Raw genomic sequence first — 16,234 nt, 5'->3', positions numbered from 1 at the left:
ATTGACTGCAGCTGGAATGTCCAAAACAATGATTGCTGTGCTGTGTCACAAGCTTTGAACAAACAAAGACAATTACATCATAACTGGATAACCATGTACACAAGTGGCCGGATGAGATGGAGCCCCAAGTCTCCAAGCTGACTTACATGTAAAATCCAACTATTTATTTAGTTGTAGCAAAAATGGATCAAACATTCAAAGCCTGAAATTATAATTTTCATGCTTCTTCTCTCATTTTTTTTATTGCCAGCAGGAGAATTGTGGGATGAGTATTCGACATTTAAGCTAGCTAGTCCCAGAGTAATAAATGTATAATGCGTTATATAACCTTGGCACAACAACGCTGTATCATAAGGATTTTAGCATTTTGGCAACTTCAAACCTGAGACTGATTTATATTTATCGATAGCTAATGATATTCCAGCGTGATGGCCTGGTGGCCCCCTTGGACATGGACAGAGGTGTGAATCTTATTCCCTTGTAAAGGACGTTTCTCTACATCCAAAAAATGCAAAAAGGTACTTTCTGAAGGCTGAAAAACTTTGGTTCTATACTTTCTTCACAAAGCTCAGCATTGAAAAGGAAGGGAAAATATTTTTAGACACTGTGTTGAATGCCTTTTCTTGATGCAGACAGCTGGGTGAAGAAAGGCAACATAAAGTGCTTCTCCTTTAAAGCCACACTAGTGAGACCAACAGTGCAGCAGTTTCTTTGGATGGTTCTAATGTCTGTTACATTATCACACACTGTATTGTAGCCATCTTAAATCAGAAATTCCATCCGTATAGATATTAATCCACTCTTCTGTGGCATCTCAACCAAAATTGAGATATCTCTTCCCTAGACCAATTTTATACCTGACAAATCTCTCTCAGCAGTCCTCACCAGTGAGCAGCCTGAAAAAGATATCTCCATCCAACCATTTTGCCCAGCTGTCCTGCCTGAAAAGAATCTTTCTACCCAACCATTCCACCTGAATGCTTCAAGGCCAGTTCACTCTGACAGTGTGTCATGACTGAAAAAAAAAAATAAGGAGCCTACACCTAGCAAAAACTCAACCTAACATGCCTCATGTTATTCCACTCTACTGCTCATAAACAGAAAAAAACAACATCAAAATATTGCCACCCAGTCGTTTTACCTAAAAGATTCTATGCTTGTCCATTCCCTTTTCCTCAATTAAAATATCTTCCACTCTGTTTTCTTTGCCTGAGGTAGTTGAGAACTTATTGATTCGGCTGAATTTTTTACCGTATCCTGCTGAAACAGCCTCTTTACAACAGCAGAAACACAACATTTGTTCGTTTTGGGTCCAGTGTATAAACAATGCAAGAACCCAGCTGAACTTAAGTTAGGTAGTTCAATGAGCACGCAGCCTAGACTGGTTGGCATTCAGCCATAAAGGTATCATGCTCTCCTTTGATAAAGAAGATTTTGTTTCATGCTGTTTGTCATTTTATCTGAATAGATGTCTCTTCTCTCCAACAGTCCAGATCTTGGTTGTAGAATAAATCTCCAAAAGTGTTATAAATAGTTGTAATTTTACGATGTTCTTCAGGTCTCCTTTTAAAAAAGGCCAAGTGAATGGGGGATAGATGCAAGATATATGCATGCTACTGACCTGAATTAGAGTGAAATATTGCTCCGCTCTCTTGCGTGACTTGGCATGAGATAAGTGCGACAGGGAAGCAGCTTTAGCGCTATCTGGAGGACGGTCCGTCCTTTGTTTGAAGGGCAATAAGGAAGGAAAATTGATCACATCCTATTTCACTTCTATCTATCACACTTTTTTAACCTTTATTTCTTTCTATGTCTTTTCTTTTCTTTTTGTGTCACCCCACCCTTAAGCTCTCATTTATTGTCTCCTTGCCTCATTCACCCATCCATTGCCTTCAATCCTCTCCATTTCAAATATCTCTTTTCCCTGCCACCCTTGTGTCTCATAGTGACTCTTCGTCAGTTGCACCATGTCTGCATGTCTCCTTCCAGCCCATAAATAGTGTTTATATTTTAGATGCTGTGCATATGAATATCAGATTGTCTTGATGTTTCCCCTGCACCAGCAGCCTGGGATATCACTCAGGATTTATCTGTCGTTCCGCTCTACTCTGCTTTATGGAGGCGGCTCGAACACAGAGGTCAATACCGAAAGAGAGAGAGAAAGAGAACAGAAGACTTCCCAACACAACTGCTTGTGTGTATGATAGATGCTTCCGGATACAATCTGACTGAGCGTGCGTAGCCATGCATGTGTGGGGTAGAGCTGTAACTGCCATGTTTGAATTTGTGTAAGTGTGTATTTCACTGTGTTTTGCATACTGGCAAAACAGTGTGTGTGTGTGTGTGTGTGTGTGTGTGTGTGTGTGTGTGTATGATTGCATCTACAGCAATATGTCTATGTAGTATATGGCGGTTACAGGAGATTACAGGTGTGTTACAGGAGGTGTGTGGGAATGTGTTTCAGTGAAGTCAGAAAGCAGGTAGAGATATATTTTGGGGATTTGACTCTGTACACCAGCACACTGGATTTGAAATGAGTTAAAGTGCTCACTTTAAGCTTTAATTTGAGGGTCTTTCCATCCATGTCAGAGAAACTGCTGAGGTATTATGAATTAGGCATTTACGTATTTAGCCCTTTGTTAACATCCCCTTGTTTTAGGGAACAGGAAGTAATTGGATTGTTGGACAAGTTAAGAAATTTAAAGTCTTGTAAATAAAAATAGCAATAAACATCTCTCTCTGTATATATAGTGTATATATATATGCTTTAACTTTGTTTTCACTTGCTATACCTGTTGCTGTTATTTTTGACAGTCATGTCATTAGCCATTAGAGCTATACAATATTATTGCACATTGTGATAAAATGACAGTGATAAGTATATTGTGGTGAATTTGCATTATGGGGATTATCGAGATTATCTTCACATGAGTGACTAGAGAAAAAGATAAATACTAATAAGGAGTGACAAATGCTATTATTATTAACTTTTTTCATGTTGCACTATCAATATTTATTTTAAATTAGAGTAATCAGAGGGTGTTGGGGCAGGCTCAGTTATCTCAAGTTAGACTCCTCAGTGTCAGACTTCGGGTTTCAAAGGGACAGTGAGTTTGAATTCTTAATGGCTGATTGCTGACAATATGTTTTATACATATGATACACAATGATGACAATGTGTTTCCTAGCAAAGCCAGCTCACTGATGCCATTTGAAACACCCACCTAGAAGCTCAGGGCTAAGACACTGATTTTCAGCTTCGATTTCAAACAAAGTGATCTAATATTTGAAGTCTGCGATGCATAGACACCAGCAGACACTTGGTTTCTTCCTTGGTGAGGCTCTGCCAGGCCTGTGCTGCTGCTGAATTCACCTCACTGTGTTTGGTTGGTTATTGTATTGTTCAGCATGTGAAACACTAAATTGGACTGAGGTCAGATGACTGACTCAATATTGCACTTTCTGGCCTTTGTGTCCTGGTCTGTATGTTTAGGATCATTGCCCCAGTGCATTGTCCTTAAAGCCAGAATTTCAACAGGATGATGATGTTTAATTTGAAATCCAATGAGCTGGAGTGGAACCAAATGGGTGAAACGGCTGCATTTTTACACATGTAACTGATGTAAACAATGTAACGATGAGTGTTTGTATGTTGACATGAGTGCCACCGGTGCACTGTTGTGTGTCTCCTTTCAGACAGCTTTTCCACTGTGGGCAGGTGGTGTTGAAGCCCATCCAGATGGGCTCTAAATCATCCCTGTTTTCTTGCCAACTCCCAACATAAATATCCCAGAAGGAACACAGAAGTTACCTTGGGGTCTACCATCTTTCAATCCTCTGTCTACACCTCGCCCGCCTCTCAAATAACTTCATCTCTGACAGCTTTTTGCTCTGTCACATTTTCTCTGTCATCTCCCGGTCGCCTTTTTCATTCTTTTATCTCTCACTGGCTTGCTCACTTTACTTTGCTGTCTATTTCTCAGTTTTTTAATCTTTCTTTTTTTCCTCTCTCAACCTGTCTGAATCACTCAATGTCTGTCTAAGTCTGCTTCATTCGGTATCTCTTTCTCTGGCTTACCCGGTCCTTTTGTTGCTTTAATTTTGGCTCCCCCCTTGCTGGATGTTTTACCCCACTTTCTCGTCGTCACCCCCGGGTGTTTGGCTAACCTGTCGCTTTGGCACTCGCTCAACCGTGTCCCACAGCCATCTGTCAGCATCTGTTTAATCTCACATCAGCACATGTCTCTCTCACCTTCTCTCACCTGTCTTGCCTCCTGTCTGCCTCTCCCGTCTGCTTGTCTTTCACCTGTGACCTATGGGAGTTTCTATAGGGCCCTATGTGTGTGTTGTCTCCAAGTCTGGCCTTATCACTGAAACCCACCTGGCCTAGATTTCTGGTGTTGTGCCTTAGTTCCCAGCTGCTGTAACACAATTACACACATTCTCAATGTGCACACAAGAGAGCGATGGAAGTAACTTTAGAAGGATGTGAAAAGTTTGAAAGTATATGTCAATATGTCTTTTCATCTTTGTGTCTTTGAATAAGTTTGCATCAGTCCAATTTATAGCGCAGGGTGGTTGTAAGCATTATGCAAAAAGTGTTTGTGTGTTTTCATTAATCTGTTTGGGTGTGTAGGTAGGTGTGAGGGTGTTTTTCAATCACAGATAGCTCGAAGTTATCACTCACTAATCCTCTAATGAACCGGCACAGTTTAGATAAAACTGCCTCCATCAAACTCTTCAATGGAAGAGAAAGCATAAGGCCCCAGCCTCCTGTCATCCTTGCCTGCATTCCTTCAATACACTCATCCGTTCCCATCCTCCATCACCCCTTCTCCAATTCCAGCAGCCTTCGATCCATCTCATCCTCTGTTGAGCCCTTCTTTACTCATTCCACAACTGATTCATAACTTTCTTCCATGATGATTTCTTCCTTCCTTGTCCTTCCTTCCCTTCTCCCCTATTGTCAGAGTTTCAGATTTTTTCCTTTCTTTCCCTCAACTGATTCCTTCCTTTCTTTATGATGCCTCTTCTCTTGTTCCCCATCTGATTTGTACTTTCTTATTTGATCCCAACTTCCCTACCTAATTCATCCCATTGTTCCTTCCTTACCATGTTCCATAGTTGATCCATTTCTTTCTTCTAGGTGCCCTCCTTACCTACTATCGGATCTCCCATTACTTTTTCACATTCTTGACCTTCTCCACCTTCCTCCTTTTCTTCCTTGATCACTACTTCCCTATGGTGTCCCACTGGATCCCTCAGTTTCTTCTTTGATGCCTCTTTCCCTCAGTCCCTTGTACTGGATTCCTGCTTTTCTTCCCTGATTCCTCCTGTTCTACCACTCAATTCATTTGTTTTGTCCTTCCTTCCTTCTACTTCTAGATTCTTCTGTTTCTTTCTGATCCCTAATTCCCTTGTTTTGTATCACCTAATTCCTTCTTTTCCTGTTTGATTCTTTCTTTTGTTGTTACATTGGAAATAATCTTTTCTCCCCATGTGTTGTATGGATTCCTCTGTTTCTTTATAGATCTCTCCTTCCGTATTTTTCCACTCCCTTATTCCCCTTTTGTTCCTGGTCCCATCCTTCCATTGTTCCCTACTACTGTCTTTCTCTACCCCACTTTCTTTCTCTATCTATCCTTCTCCCAACTGACTTCTTCCTGCCCTTCCTTTATACCTCATTCTGGATTCCTCCCTTTTTACAATGATCTCTCCTTTTAGCATTCCCTACCTTCTTTCTTCCTTGATCCCTCATTCCTTGATCCCTACATAACCTCCACCAATCCCTCTATTATCTCTCTATAATGACAACCACACCTCCCTCTCTCTCTGATACATGTAGCCCCTCCTTTCCATTCTGCCTCCATCCATCACTGGTCTACTTCATTAATTTTTTTTTTTTTTTTTAGCTCTGTATATAAATATGGTACTGGTGTGGAGTTACTGGAAGCATTTGTTTCACCAGAGGCAAAAACACAAGTAAACATTGGAACACTGACTCAAATGCCATACTGAGTAGCTCAAACAGGCCCACAGTCCTTTTGGTAATACATACTCCGCTGTTTCAGCTCTGCTCAATTAATCTGGCTCAGTCAAGACCGCACTGAACTGTCATCATAACACTAATAAAGAAAAAGCTTTGAGCTGTTTGCATTAAGTGGCCTGCTTGTCTCAAACTGTCAGTTTGCCTGCGGCTCTGGCTCGGCACAAGTTTTGTCCCTCTCTTTCCACTCATTTATTCCACTGTGGTCGGGGCACAAATCCCCTCATCGTCTCAAAGAAAACACTAAAGGCAGCATGGCCTTGTAAAGCCTCATTAGGCTTAATAACCTTTAGTGAGCACAGAACAGACACTGTATGCGTGTGAATCATATATATGCAGGTATACATTTGTGTAGGTCGTGTGCATGTGCTTCTCTGCCTATATGCGTGCATGAATGAGTGTGTGTGTGTGTGTGTGTGTGTGTGTGTGTGTGTGTGGTGTGTGTTTTTGTGAACGTGTGTGCAGTGTGCGTGTCCTCTGAGAGCAGGGCTAGCTCAGAGCCACAATGCGTCTTATTCAGCAGGGTCCCTGGATTAAAATGTAATTTCATTCAAAGTCGCAAATTGGGTTTTTTACTGTACTAATCTTCATTTTACTAAGCAGAATGAGGTATGTCATTAAAAAAAGAAGTAACTTAATGAAAGAATGCAGGATGGATAGATTGCAGAAGGGAGAGTAGTTCCCCACCAGAACGATAAAGGTTATTCCAAATCATAAACAGTAAAAAAAAAAAGAAACATTAAACAATAAGCCACATGGCTTTATTAGAGTGTGTACTGTTGTGATTATGTTTTAGGGAAGGGGATAATGACAATGTCATCAACATTTGCAGTTTAGGCGTTTAACTAATGCTGTGATTCAGAGGGACTAAAGTAACAAGTGCCAGGGGTTGGAGCAACAGGATCCAAGCAAATATGCCTTTGTACATACAATGTGCATACATATGCTCAATGTCTGGTTAAAAAACATAAGGCAGGTAAAAACCTGACTGTGAAATATGAACAAAATGTTCTTCTCTTTTCTAGGGAATATTATACCATTTAATGTGGAAATAATTGAGCTAACTGAACTACAAAGAGAAAAAATGATATTCAGAACTAGTCTCTGTGAAGTAAAGCCCTGTACATTGTACTTCATGGAAGAATTTAAGGGTGTATTTCAATGATATTAAATGCAGCTGGGGGTAAAGTGACAGTAACCGAGCCGCAGGAACACAGCTTCCACTGTGAAGTATGACAAATAATGAATTCACACCATACCACCCCTCTCACCTAATCACATTCAGGAATCAGCAAAACCATTTCCTTCAGCTCTCCCTGCTAATACATTTCCGGAATAGAAATCATGATCCACAAAATAATTCCTGTGATATTATCAGCGAATCTAGAATTGTTTGGTAAGACTGTGCTTTAAAAAGGCTGGCCGCAATAAAAATGGACTGAGATTGCAGAGATGTTCTTTTTCAATTAAATCTGCTGGCAATTGCGCAAACCAAATTATTTTATTCTATAATGACTATGCTACTATTACCAACACACCCTATCATACTGGTAGAATACCAATTGTGAAACCTAGCTCATTCATTTTTGGGGTTAATTAAGGTTATTTTTGGATTTCTTCACTTAAACATCAAATATCCTTAATTTCGTTTCTTACCCCAATTCCATGAAAAGCTACTGTTGAACAAATCGCCTGCCCATTATGGCCCTGATGGGAATTAGAAGCCCATTTCCTTTTTCTTTTGCTCTCCTCCCTCTGTCCCCTCTTCCTTTCTCCTCCCCTCATCCTCCCTGCCATAGATGGACGGGAGAGATTTACAGTTAGGGGTCACACAGTGGTTCTAATTAGCTTAAGTAGGTTGGGAGGAATAAGCACTTCCTTTGCTGAGACACATCACCAAGTCCCACAGCTCTGTCTGACTAAGCAGAGAGAGGAGGACGGAGGCGGACAACCGACCTCTGTCTCTGTCAGCCCTTCTGTCCCTCTGTCTTTCTGTGTCCTATTCTGTATATTCTGTCTTCACTGGTGCTGAAATTTTCCCAGTATTGCAACACAGGCATACTTTGACAATAGAGAACTTCAGCGATAACTTATTGGAAGAAATTTGCTCGTCAAGTACATAATGATGACAACCTTTCAGCAGTGGGTGTACTGAAAGGTAGTCTGGAAAATATCTATCATCACAACCTCCAAGAAATGTCACACATGCTGTATGACGCCCCATCGCAGCTGTGCCAAGTTTATTTTTTTGTGTTTTCCTTCGAGTGGAATGTGAAATATTGAATAAGCTGACAGTAAATAAAAATATTACCGTGCCAATGCTAATTAATTCTTGAGAGACACTCATGGACATGTTCTTTGACCTTGACAAAGTCTATTTAGCCTGTAATAGAAACCCTCAATAAGTCACCATTTATTTTTTGTGACATAAAATGTGTGTAAAATTTGCTTTGACAGTTGGCAGGAAGCATAGCAAGTGTCTCCTCCTGCATGTGTAAGTGTCTCTCTTTATGTCTCTGTGTGTGTGTGTGTGTGTGTGTGTGTGTGTGTGTGTGTGTGTGTGTGTGTGTGTGTGTACCTCTCTCTGATGTCCAGAGAAGGGATCTGTTCACCAGAAAAACATGGGCTCAATTCCCAATACCCTGCAGGAAATCTGCACAATTTCAAAAACTCAGGGGAGAAGACTCTCCTTTCCAAAAACAAACAAAAAAACCCTCCCCTTTTTGGATCAATCTGTGACAGGTTCTGCTTTTTCCTTTGGCAGAGGCGTTTGTTTTGTCTCTGCATTTCTCCAGCCCTCCTTCCCTGTCTCAGGAGCACTCCACCCCCACTGATGCTAAAATGTAAATAGCATTTTTAATTAGAATTGTATCTTCTGTTTGGATTTTGCTATCAGCACAATCCCCTGTTAGTACAAGGTAACAATTTGCCTCCCTGTTGACCCAACCCACTCGTCTCTGCCCTTTCTCTGTGTGTTTAAGAACCTGTCCCACCTCCTACCACACTCCTTTTATGTTATTTCTCACATTGTGCCCTGTCTATAGAGGTACACCCTGGAGTGTTAGAAAAAGAAAATGCATTACAGTCCTTCACTGGCTATACTGAAATTATACTGTCTTAGGGTGGCAGCTCACAGCTTTTATCGTTTTCGATAAAGCAATTGGGTTTTATTTATGATAAACTGATCCATGTGTAAAATGTCAGAGAAATGCCCCTGGCGAGGAGATGTCTTTAAGGAGGAGATGGAAAAATATTATATTGGAATGATATAAAAATTGAGAAATGCAGAAAACCCTTAAATATGAGAAGATGGAAACAAAGACAAAGCTTGTCATTTTTGCAGAATAAATGACAATTTTTTTTGTCGATTAATTTTCTCAGTCAATTCATTAATTGCGTAATGGTTTCAGTACTATACTGTTTAGCTAAGCAACAAGGTACTGTTAGAAGAACACAAATGGAGCAGTCTTGATATGTTATATTATTGATGATTCTGTGGACATTTCTGATTACTTTTCTATTTTATAATATTTTTGGTTCTAATGGGTGATTTCATTCCACTTCTTTCTCTTAAAGGTCACTCTTCCTTTGCCACACACTGCACTCAGTACTGTGACATCTTTAACCTGGGATATCTGTTGATTAATTCTGAGTTTCTGTCCCTATTTTTTATTTGTCAGTTGACTACTCCTCATTATAGCTACCCTGCTTGTCTTCTGCTCCTTACAAACAAACAAGTGTCTCTGCTGCCAGATGCCTAGGACACAACACCTTCTGTGAACCAAGAAAGACTAGCCTGACACTGAGAATAAATGATTTGATGAATGATGATGGGGGAAGCACTTTGGTGTGGCATAAACACAAAAGCTAACCAAAACATGAATCCGTTTATATGAAAATGCTGTTTGACATTATTGCTAAAAATACTGAAAAGCTGAGACAGAGAGACACAGAGGAAGAGAGTGATGGTTGTTTCTCTTTTGCCCACTGACTGCTTGGCACAGTTCTGTGGAACTGAAAGGCCTCCCACAGCTCAAAAAAACCCTCTCCTCCTTCCCAGCCCATCCCTTCTTCTCTTTCTCCCCTCATCTCTCCTCTCTCTGTTTCCTCCTCCTCTCCCCTGTTTATCTCCTTGCATTGCCGACACATTTGTCAAGTGGTGTGACTTGTCATTCATGCCAGCTTTATTGAAATCGAATAAGCAATCTATTGTTGACAAAGAAGACGCGACAGGACAAAGATTTCAGACTATAGATCTCCCTCACCACACTCCTCCCTCATTCTCTCCTCCACGTCTCCCTAATGCCTCCTCTTAGTTCAGCCTGTGTGTGTCTTAGTTGAACCTGTTTGAAAGTTGAAAGTCCTCTTTATGTGCACGTGCCTTTTGCGTGTGTGTGGTGTACACTCAAATGTGTGTGTGTGTGTGTGTGTGTGACAGAGAGATGCAGTTGGCTGCTCAGTTGGATAGAGGCGGATATGACTGGAGCTGGATTGACTGACTGGCAAGCGGCTCGACTGCTGCTGGGAATACTAACATGACACAACCTCACACACACGTTGGTTGCCTACCTGCAAGTTTGTACACACATTGAGCAACACACACACACACACACACACACACACACACACACACACACACACACACACACACACACACACACACACATAAACACCCATATACGATTAGACACAAATAGCACAAGCTGCAGAACCACACCTCTCCACAGCATCCCTTTATCAGTGGGCTATATCTCAACTGTTTGAATGATTCACTCTGAAAGGTGCCAAAACACAGCCGTCTTCAGTCATACATCCACACACACCCATTCAGCCACACACGTATACACATGCACACTCGCTCTCATCCCGAGTCAGACTCTGTTAACAGAAACACACACACACACACACACACACACACACACACACACACACACACACACACACACACACAAAGAAGAGAGCTTAAAGAGAGAGAGAAAAAGCATTTCACTTTAAACCTTTGCTGCTGGAGGGCTTGAGGGTTCAGTCCAATACCAAGGCAGAGCTACCAGATATTAAACATGCATGTAAAGGGCCTGCAGGTCCTAAAGCTCAGCTGAGATCAATCCTCAACATCAGACTTTACTGGAAGAAGACATTTAGTTGTGCAACTTAAGCATCTGAGTCCCCAAATGGTCTTTTAATCTACAATTCCAATTATCCACATTATTGTATTTTTTTATATTTCTTTTCATAATGCTATTATTCTAGTCATTCTTCAGATTGGATTTAAGAATAATTGCTCATATTATCCCTGTTGCAATTACCTTTCCTTACATTATTCCTTTGCCTTAAGCCAGGCTTAAAATCTGGCAGGTGAGAAGAGTTTTTGCTCCAGCTCAGACACCAAAATCCTTGCCACAGGCTAATGGGTCAGTCTGGGGTTCATGCGTGAGTGTCACCTTTCTGATAAAGGTCTAAATGAAAACATGTTTGGCCGTAGGCTGCATATTTAAGTACACCAAAAAACCTTCAGTGTTTTTTTCTGTTCCTTTAAAGATGACTGCTACAGGTGCATAGGGACAGCAACCAGACGCAGAAAAACACATACACAAACAGACATACCTTAGTCACAAGAGGTTCGGTGTCCTCCAAGATGGAAATGAAGGGGATTTCCAGGAAAGATGAGAGGAACTCCACCTGGATCAGCTCCTCCCTGGAGCGGGGAAAGGCAAGCACAGCAGACACCCCTCTGACCACCAGGTCCTGGCAGGCGCTACGGGACAAGGACTCCGGGTCCCCTCCCGCGGGCGATCGAGCCACCATCTCCAGGCTCAGGTTGTAGGGCAGCAGAGGAGGTGTTTGGGAGGTTGTCGTGGAGGAGTCTGCCCCTCCGCTCTGGTGCCTGAGGCTAGCCAGGGCGCGGTTGAGCGCGTTTTGTATCCGTGCCGGCTGGCGGGTCGGCAAGAGCGCGCCGAGGCGCACGGTGTGTCCTATCCGGGCGAGGATATGGCAAGGCTGTGGGTGCGGGAGGCACGGCTCCGGGGAGGTGAAGACTGTTAATAAAAGAAGCAGCAGGAGCGGTCGGGCAGAGAGGAAAAGGAGATGAGGTCTCCCAGGGGCGAGGCAGTAGGTCCAGAGTCCAGAGAGAGACACCATGCTGCAGCTCCGACACACAACAGAGGAGGACTGGGCTCTGATCAACGGGAGATGGCATAGCTCCCTCTTTCTCCCGGCTCCACCGCTTTTCTCGGACTTGATGGTTCTTTTTTCTTTCCCCCCTTTATCTTAGTTGATGCGCGCTGTCAACGGTGATTTGTCGGCGGTTTGACGTTTCGCCTCTCACCTCTTCAAAGTTTTTATGTCAACAGTAAAAGACGCGCTGGTGGAGGAGAGAGATGAGCGCTCGCAGCTTAGAGCGGTCGCCCCGCTTCTGTCAGTCTCTGCTGGAGGAAGGCACACCAGCTGTGAAGTGTGTGTGTGTGTGTGTGTGTGTGTGTGTGTGTGTGTGTGTGTGTCCACGCGCCTGCCGGCCAATAATCTAACCTCTCACGGAGCCTGCCTCTTGTTGAATTTTAATGAAAACTCGTCGGGTAACATTTCCTTCCGCTTCTTCGGGTCCCATAGAGAATTTGCACTTAATGTTTTTCATTCAGAATTAAAACTACTAGCAATCGAAAATGTTTCCTCGTGATTATTTTATGAATCCTGTGGAAATATAAACAATGCAACAGACATTGTGGACCACCCTCTTTTCTTTTTTTTCCTTTTAGATTTTTTTTCCTCTTATTTCTGTTTCTGCATTCTGGAGGATTAACTCACTTACCTACATTTTTTTCCATTAACACTTTGCCCTATGGCAGGCATAAATCTATCTAAAGACACACACATTTAGGGCATAATAAGAATTAAAATGCTGTAAGTTTCCAAATGATTGATTTTTTTAAGAGAGAAAAAAGTGATGCTTTTCTGAAATTGGTTCCTGTTATAAATGGTGGTAATTTGTTTTGTGAGGTAATGGTCCACTTTTAAGCACCTTTGCAGCTCTGATCACGATGTCCCTGCCAGGTTGGCCAACACAAAGCTAATAGCTTGCTGAAATCTCAATTTTCCTCAGAGATTTATTCCCACTTCCTTCCTTGCCGTCCAAGTAGAACATTATCCGTTGTGTAACCACATCTTTTCAGCACCACGGACAGCGCCAGTGCCATAAAAGAGATCTACTGTGCATGCTAATTTGGCTTCATGCAAGGGACAGCACTCAGTCCTCCCTTCATCCATTCTGCACTCACTTCTCTCTCCCCTGATCTAATTTGCCATCGTTAGAGCAGAACATTCAGTAAATCTCTTTTGTCAACCAAGTGAAATATGGGCAGTGGTGTGTGTGGTTCTTGGGGTCCCCACTCTGTCTTTTTCTGATAATTCCCTGTATGTCAGACACCTCTGATGCTTCAAAGGTCTGTCTCCTTGTGTTTCCTTGTCTCTGCTTTTCTTTCTTCCTCACTCTCTGTGGCTTTGGCATGGGGTGATGCTGCAGGGCCATTTCAGCGTATGCTCTGACATGAATAGGTTTGTCTGGCGCACCTGCAGATAGAGGTATCACTCCCTCTCTCTGTCTCCCACACACACACACACACACACACACACACACACACACACACACACACACACACACACACACACACACACACACACACACACACACACACACACACACACATTCCTAGGATCAACAAGTCATTTCACAGCCTGCTGGGTGACCTGGTGTGATATTGGTGCAGTTTACTGACAAATCTGATACAGTTGGGCAAAAAGTGTTTTCTTCCTCCTCCTCCTCCTCCTCCTCATGCTCTACTTGCTCCATATAGAGAAAAGATGAAAACCAACACCGTGGGCTTTGTTCTGCTGCAGAAACCAGGAGCATTAAACTTGCATGGAGCTTCACTCACTCTCCCTCAGGTACCTGTTGAAGCTGGGCAGGACCAAGTACAAACTAAGCATTTCAAAATGTATTTCTTGTTTATTTTGCAAAATGTGATGACTACTGGGTCAAGGTTAGTTCATAACAAGGTGCCTTATACAAAATTTGTAAGTGTCTGAATGCACCAGACTGCTGCTGCAACTTTCTAGAGCCGAGATTTTTAAATTGTATCCACAATGTCCAGAAAATACCCAATGTTTCAAAACAGTTTTTCTTCTTACCTTATAACCATATTTGGTGTACATTATCTTCTTATATAAACATATTATTTATGTTGCATCCATTTGACAAACAGAAAATTAAGTGCTCAGATTTCTAGTACTTATTGTGTTGGCTGTATGTAAATTGAATGCTTATATATTATGCACTGTACTGTACTGTACTGTATCATTTTAAGTTTAGTTAATTATTTCTAATGTAATTTAGTGGTGATTCAGTATTATAAGATCTAACAGAAGTAACACAACAGTATAAGGGGAAATAGCAAAACATACGATGACGGAAGATCTCCACCCACCTGAAACTGAGCCTGCATGTGCCCATTAGCAGGACACTACTGTGATGCCTATATGTAGGGATGCCATTTGTACATGTTTAGTCTTATTTGCTTCTGATTTAAAAATTTTCAAACAGATTTTGAGGAAATCTAATGTGGAATCAAATTTTTCCAAGTTAAAAATTACTCTTTCTCTGGTGGTTTGGGGCAATATCCCCTGGGGGCAGCTTACATCTCTATTTCACTGAACTGTTGGATTATTGTTGAGGTGTCAAATGATTAAAAGACACAAATTAGCATGGTCTCTTAAAAAAATAATTATATAATGTATTCATTAAAGTACTGAAAATCAACTCATACTCTGATTATGCTAGTAGTTTGTTTGCTTACAGGAAAACCTAACCACTAACTACACATTTAAATCAGATAAAAAAAAAAAAACACAAAAAAATAATATTGGTGGTTATTTTGTTTTATTTTAGGCCTTAACCGTTTAACACTCAAATATCACTAAGGTAGTCCATCTCAATTAACTTGACCTTTTAAAAGCAGTTTATTTTGCTCTGTGTAAATGAGAAATCAATAAAACCAATGCAGTTGATTAGATAGCACTTATTATGTAGTTATCTACAATCAAACTTTACTCTCAGGGGCAAGGGGTCCCTTTACAGTTGCTTATTTTGTATGATTTTCTATGACAACTACTTTCAAAGGTCCAGTGTAAGATTTAGTGACATATAGCGGTGTATTTGCAGATTGCAACTCCATCACTTCACTCTCTCCTTCCAAGCGCAAAGGAGGAAACTATTCAGAATGAGTGAAAAACGCAAGAGACCCTATCTAGAGAAACATGGCGGTTTAACATGGCATAACTGCACGGAAGGCAACCTGCCGTGTCTGTAGATATATATACGGCTCAGTCTAAGGAAAAAAAAACATGATGATCATTTTTTCCAGATTAATTTGCACTAATAAAAAATATTCAATTTCTGCCAATGGAGCCTTCTAAATGTTAGACACTGGACCTTTAATTGTACACACACACACACACACACACACACACACACACACACACACACACACACACACATTACTCCCAAAACTGGTTTGGTTTGCGTATACTAAACCTCATCACCTCATATTTCGTCAGTAAGTCTTAAGGGGGGCATCTTCCCCCATCGCCGCTAAAAATTTCATACCCCCCTAAAAATATCAATAAAATCACTCAGAAAAGATACAGTGTAAGGCTTAGAAAAAGCAATCCAAATCAAATCCACCATGCGAGTGAAAAGAATTAATTGTGTAAGAAATTATATGCATTGTTAAGTATAGACTCAATTTTGGGGGCTGGTAAGTGGCTGCATGACGAATTGAATCGTTGGGAGCACTGGGAATAGATTTCTTAGCAGTAGACATAAACAGAACTGCAACATGCGCACCGAGATGTAATTTTATTTTTGGGCAAGGTGACTTGTTCCTACTTGTTGCTCTCTTGCATGGATATCAAGCTGTATTCAAGAATAGAATGATTGCACAATTACATTTCAGCAGCACAATACATTCTAGGAGGGCGGTTGCTTATTTAGGGTCTCAAGTGTGATTGTAAACCCCGTGCGGCACCCAGGGAGAGCGATGACTGGGACATGTCCTTAGTTTGTCCCCAAAGGTTGTATACAGGTGTCCCACATGCACACTTTATCTGTATTACTGTTTCATATTAACAGCTTCTCCC

The 16,234-nt window shown here is 41.5% G+C and overlaps 1 protein-coding gene across 1 annotated transcript in view; it reads right to left on the bottom strand.

The window, feature by feature from the left end:
* LOC127361606 (glutamate receptor ionotropic, NMDA 3B-like) overlaps positions 1-12,744 on the bottom strand; it is a 66,783-nt gene extending 54,039 nt beyond the window's left edge. Inside the window, exon 1 of the mRNA XM_051396370.1 lies at positions 11,651-12,744. Coding sequence (XP_051252330.1) covers positions 11,651-12,184 — 534 coding nt within the window. The 5' untranslated portion in view covers positions 12,185-12,744. The remainder of the gene's footprint in view (positions 1-11,650) is intronic.
* Positions 12,745-16,234: the final 3,490 nt, after the last annotated feature.

This window comes from Dicentrarchus labrax, unplaced genomic scaffold (assembly GCF_905237075.1).
Source record: "Dicentrarchus labrax unplaced genomic scaffold, dlabrax2021, whole genome shotgun sequence".
Lineage (NCBI taxonomy): Eukaryota > Metazoa > Chordata > Actinopteri > Moronidae > Dicentrarchus > Dicentrarchus labrax.
Note: the sequence above shows the minus strand (reverse complement) of the source record. Positions and strands in the feature narration are given on the sequence as shown.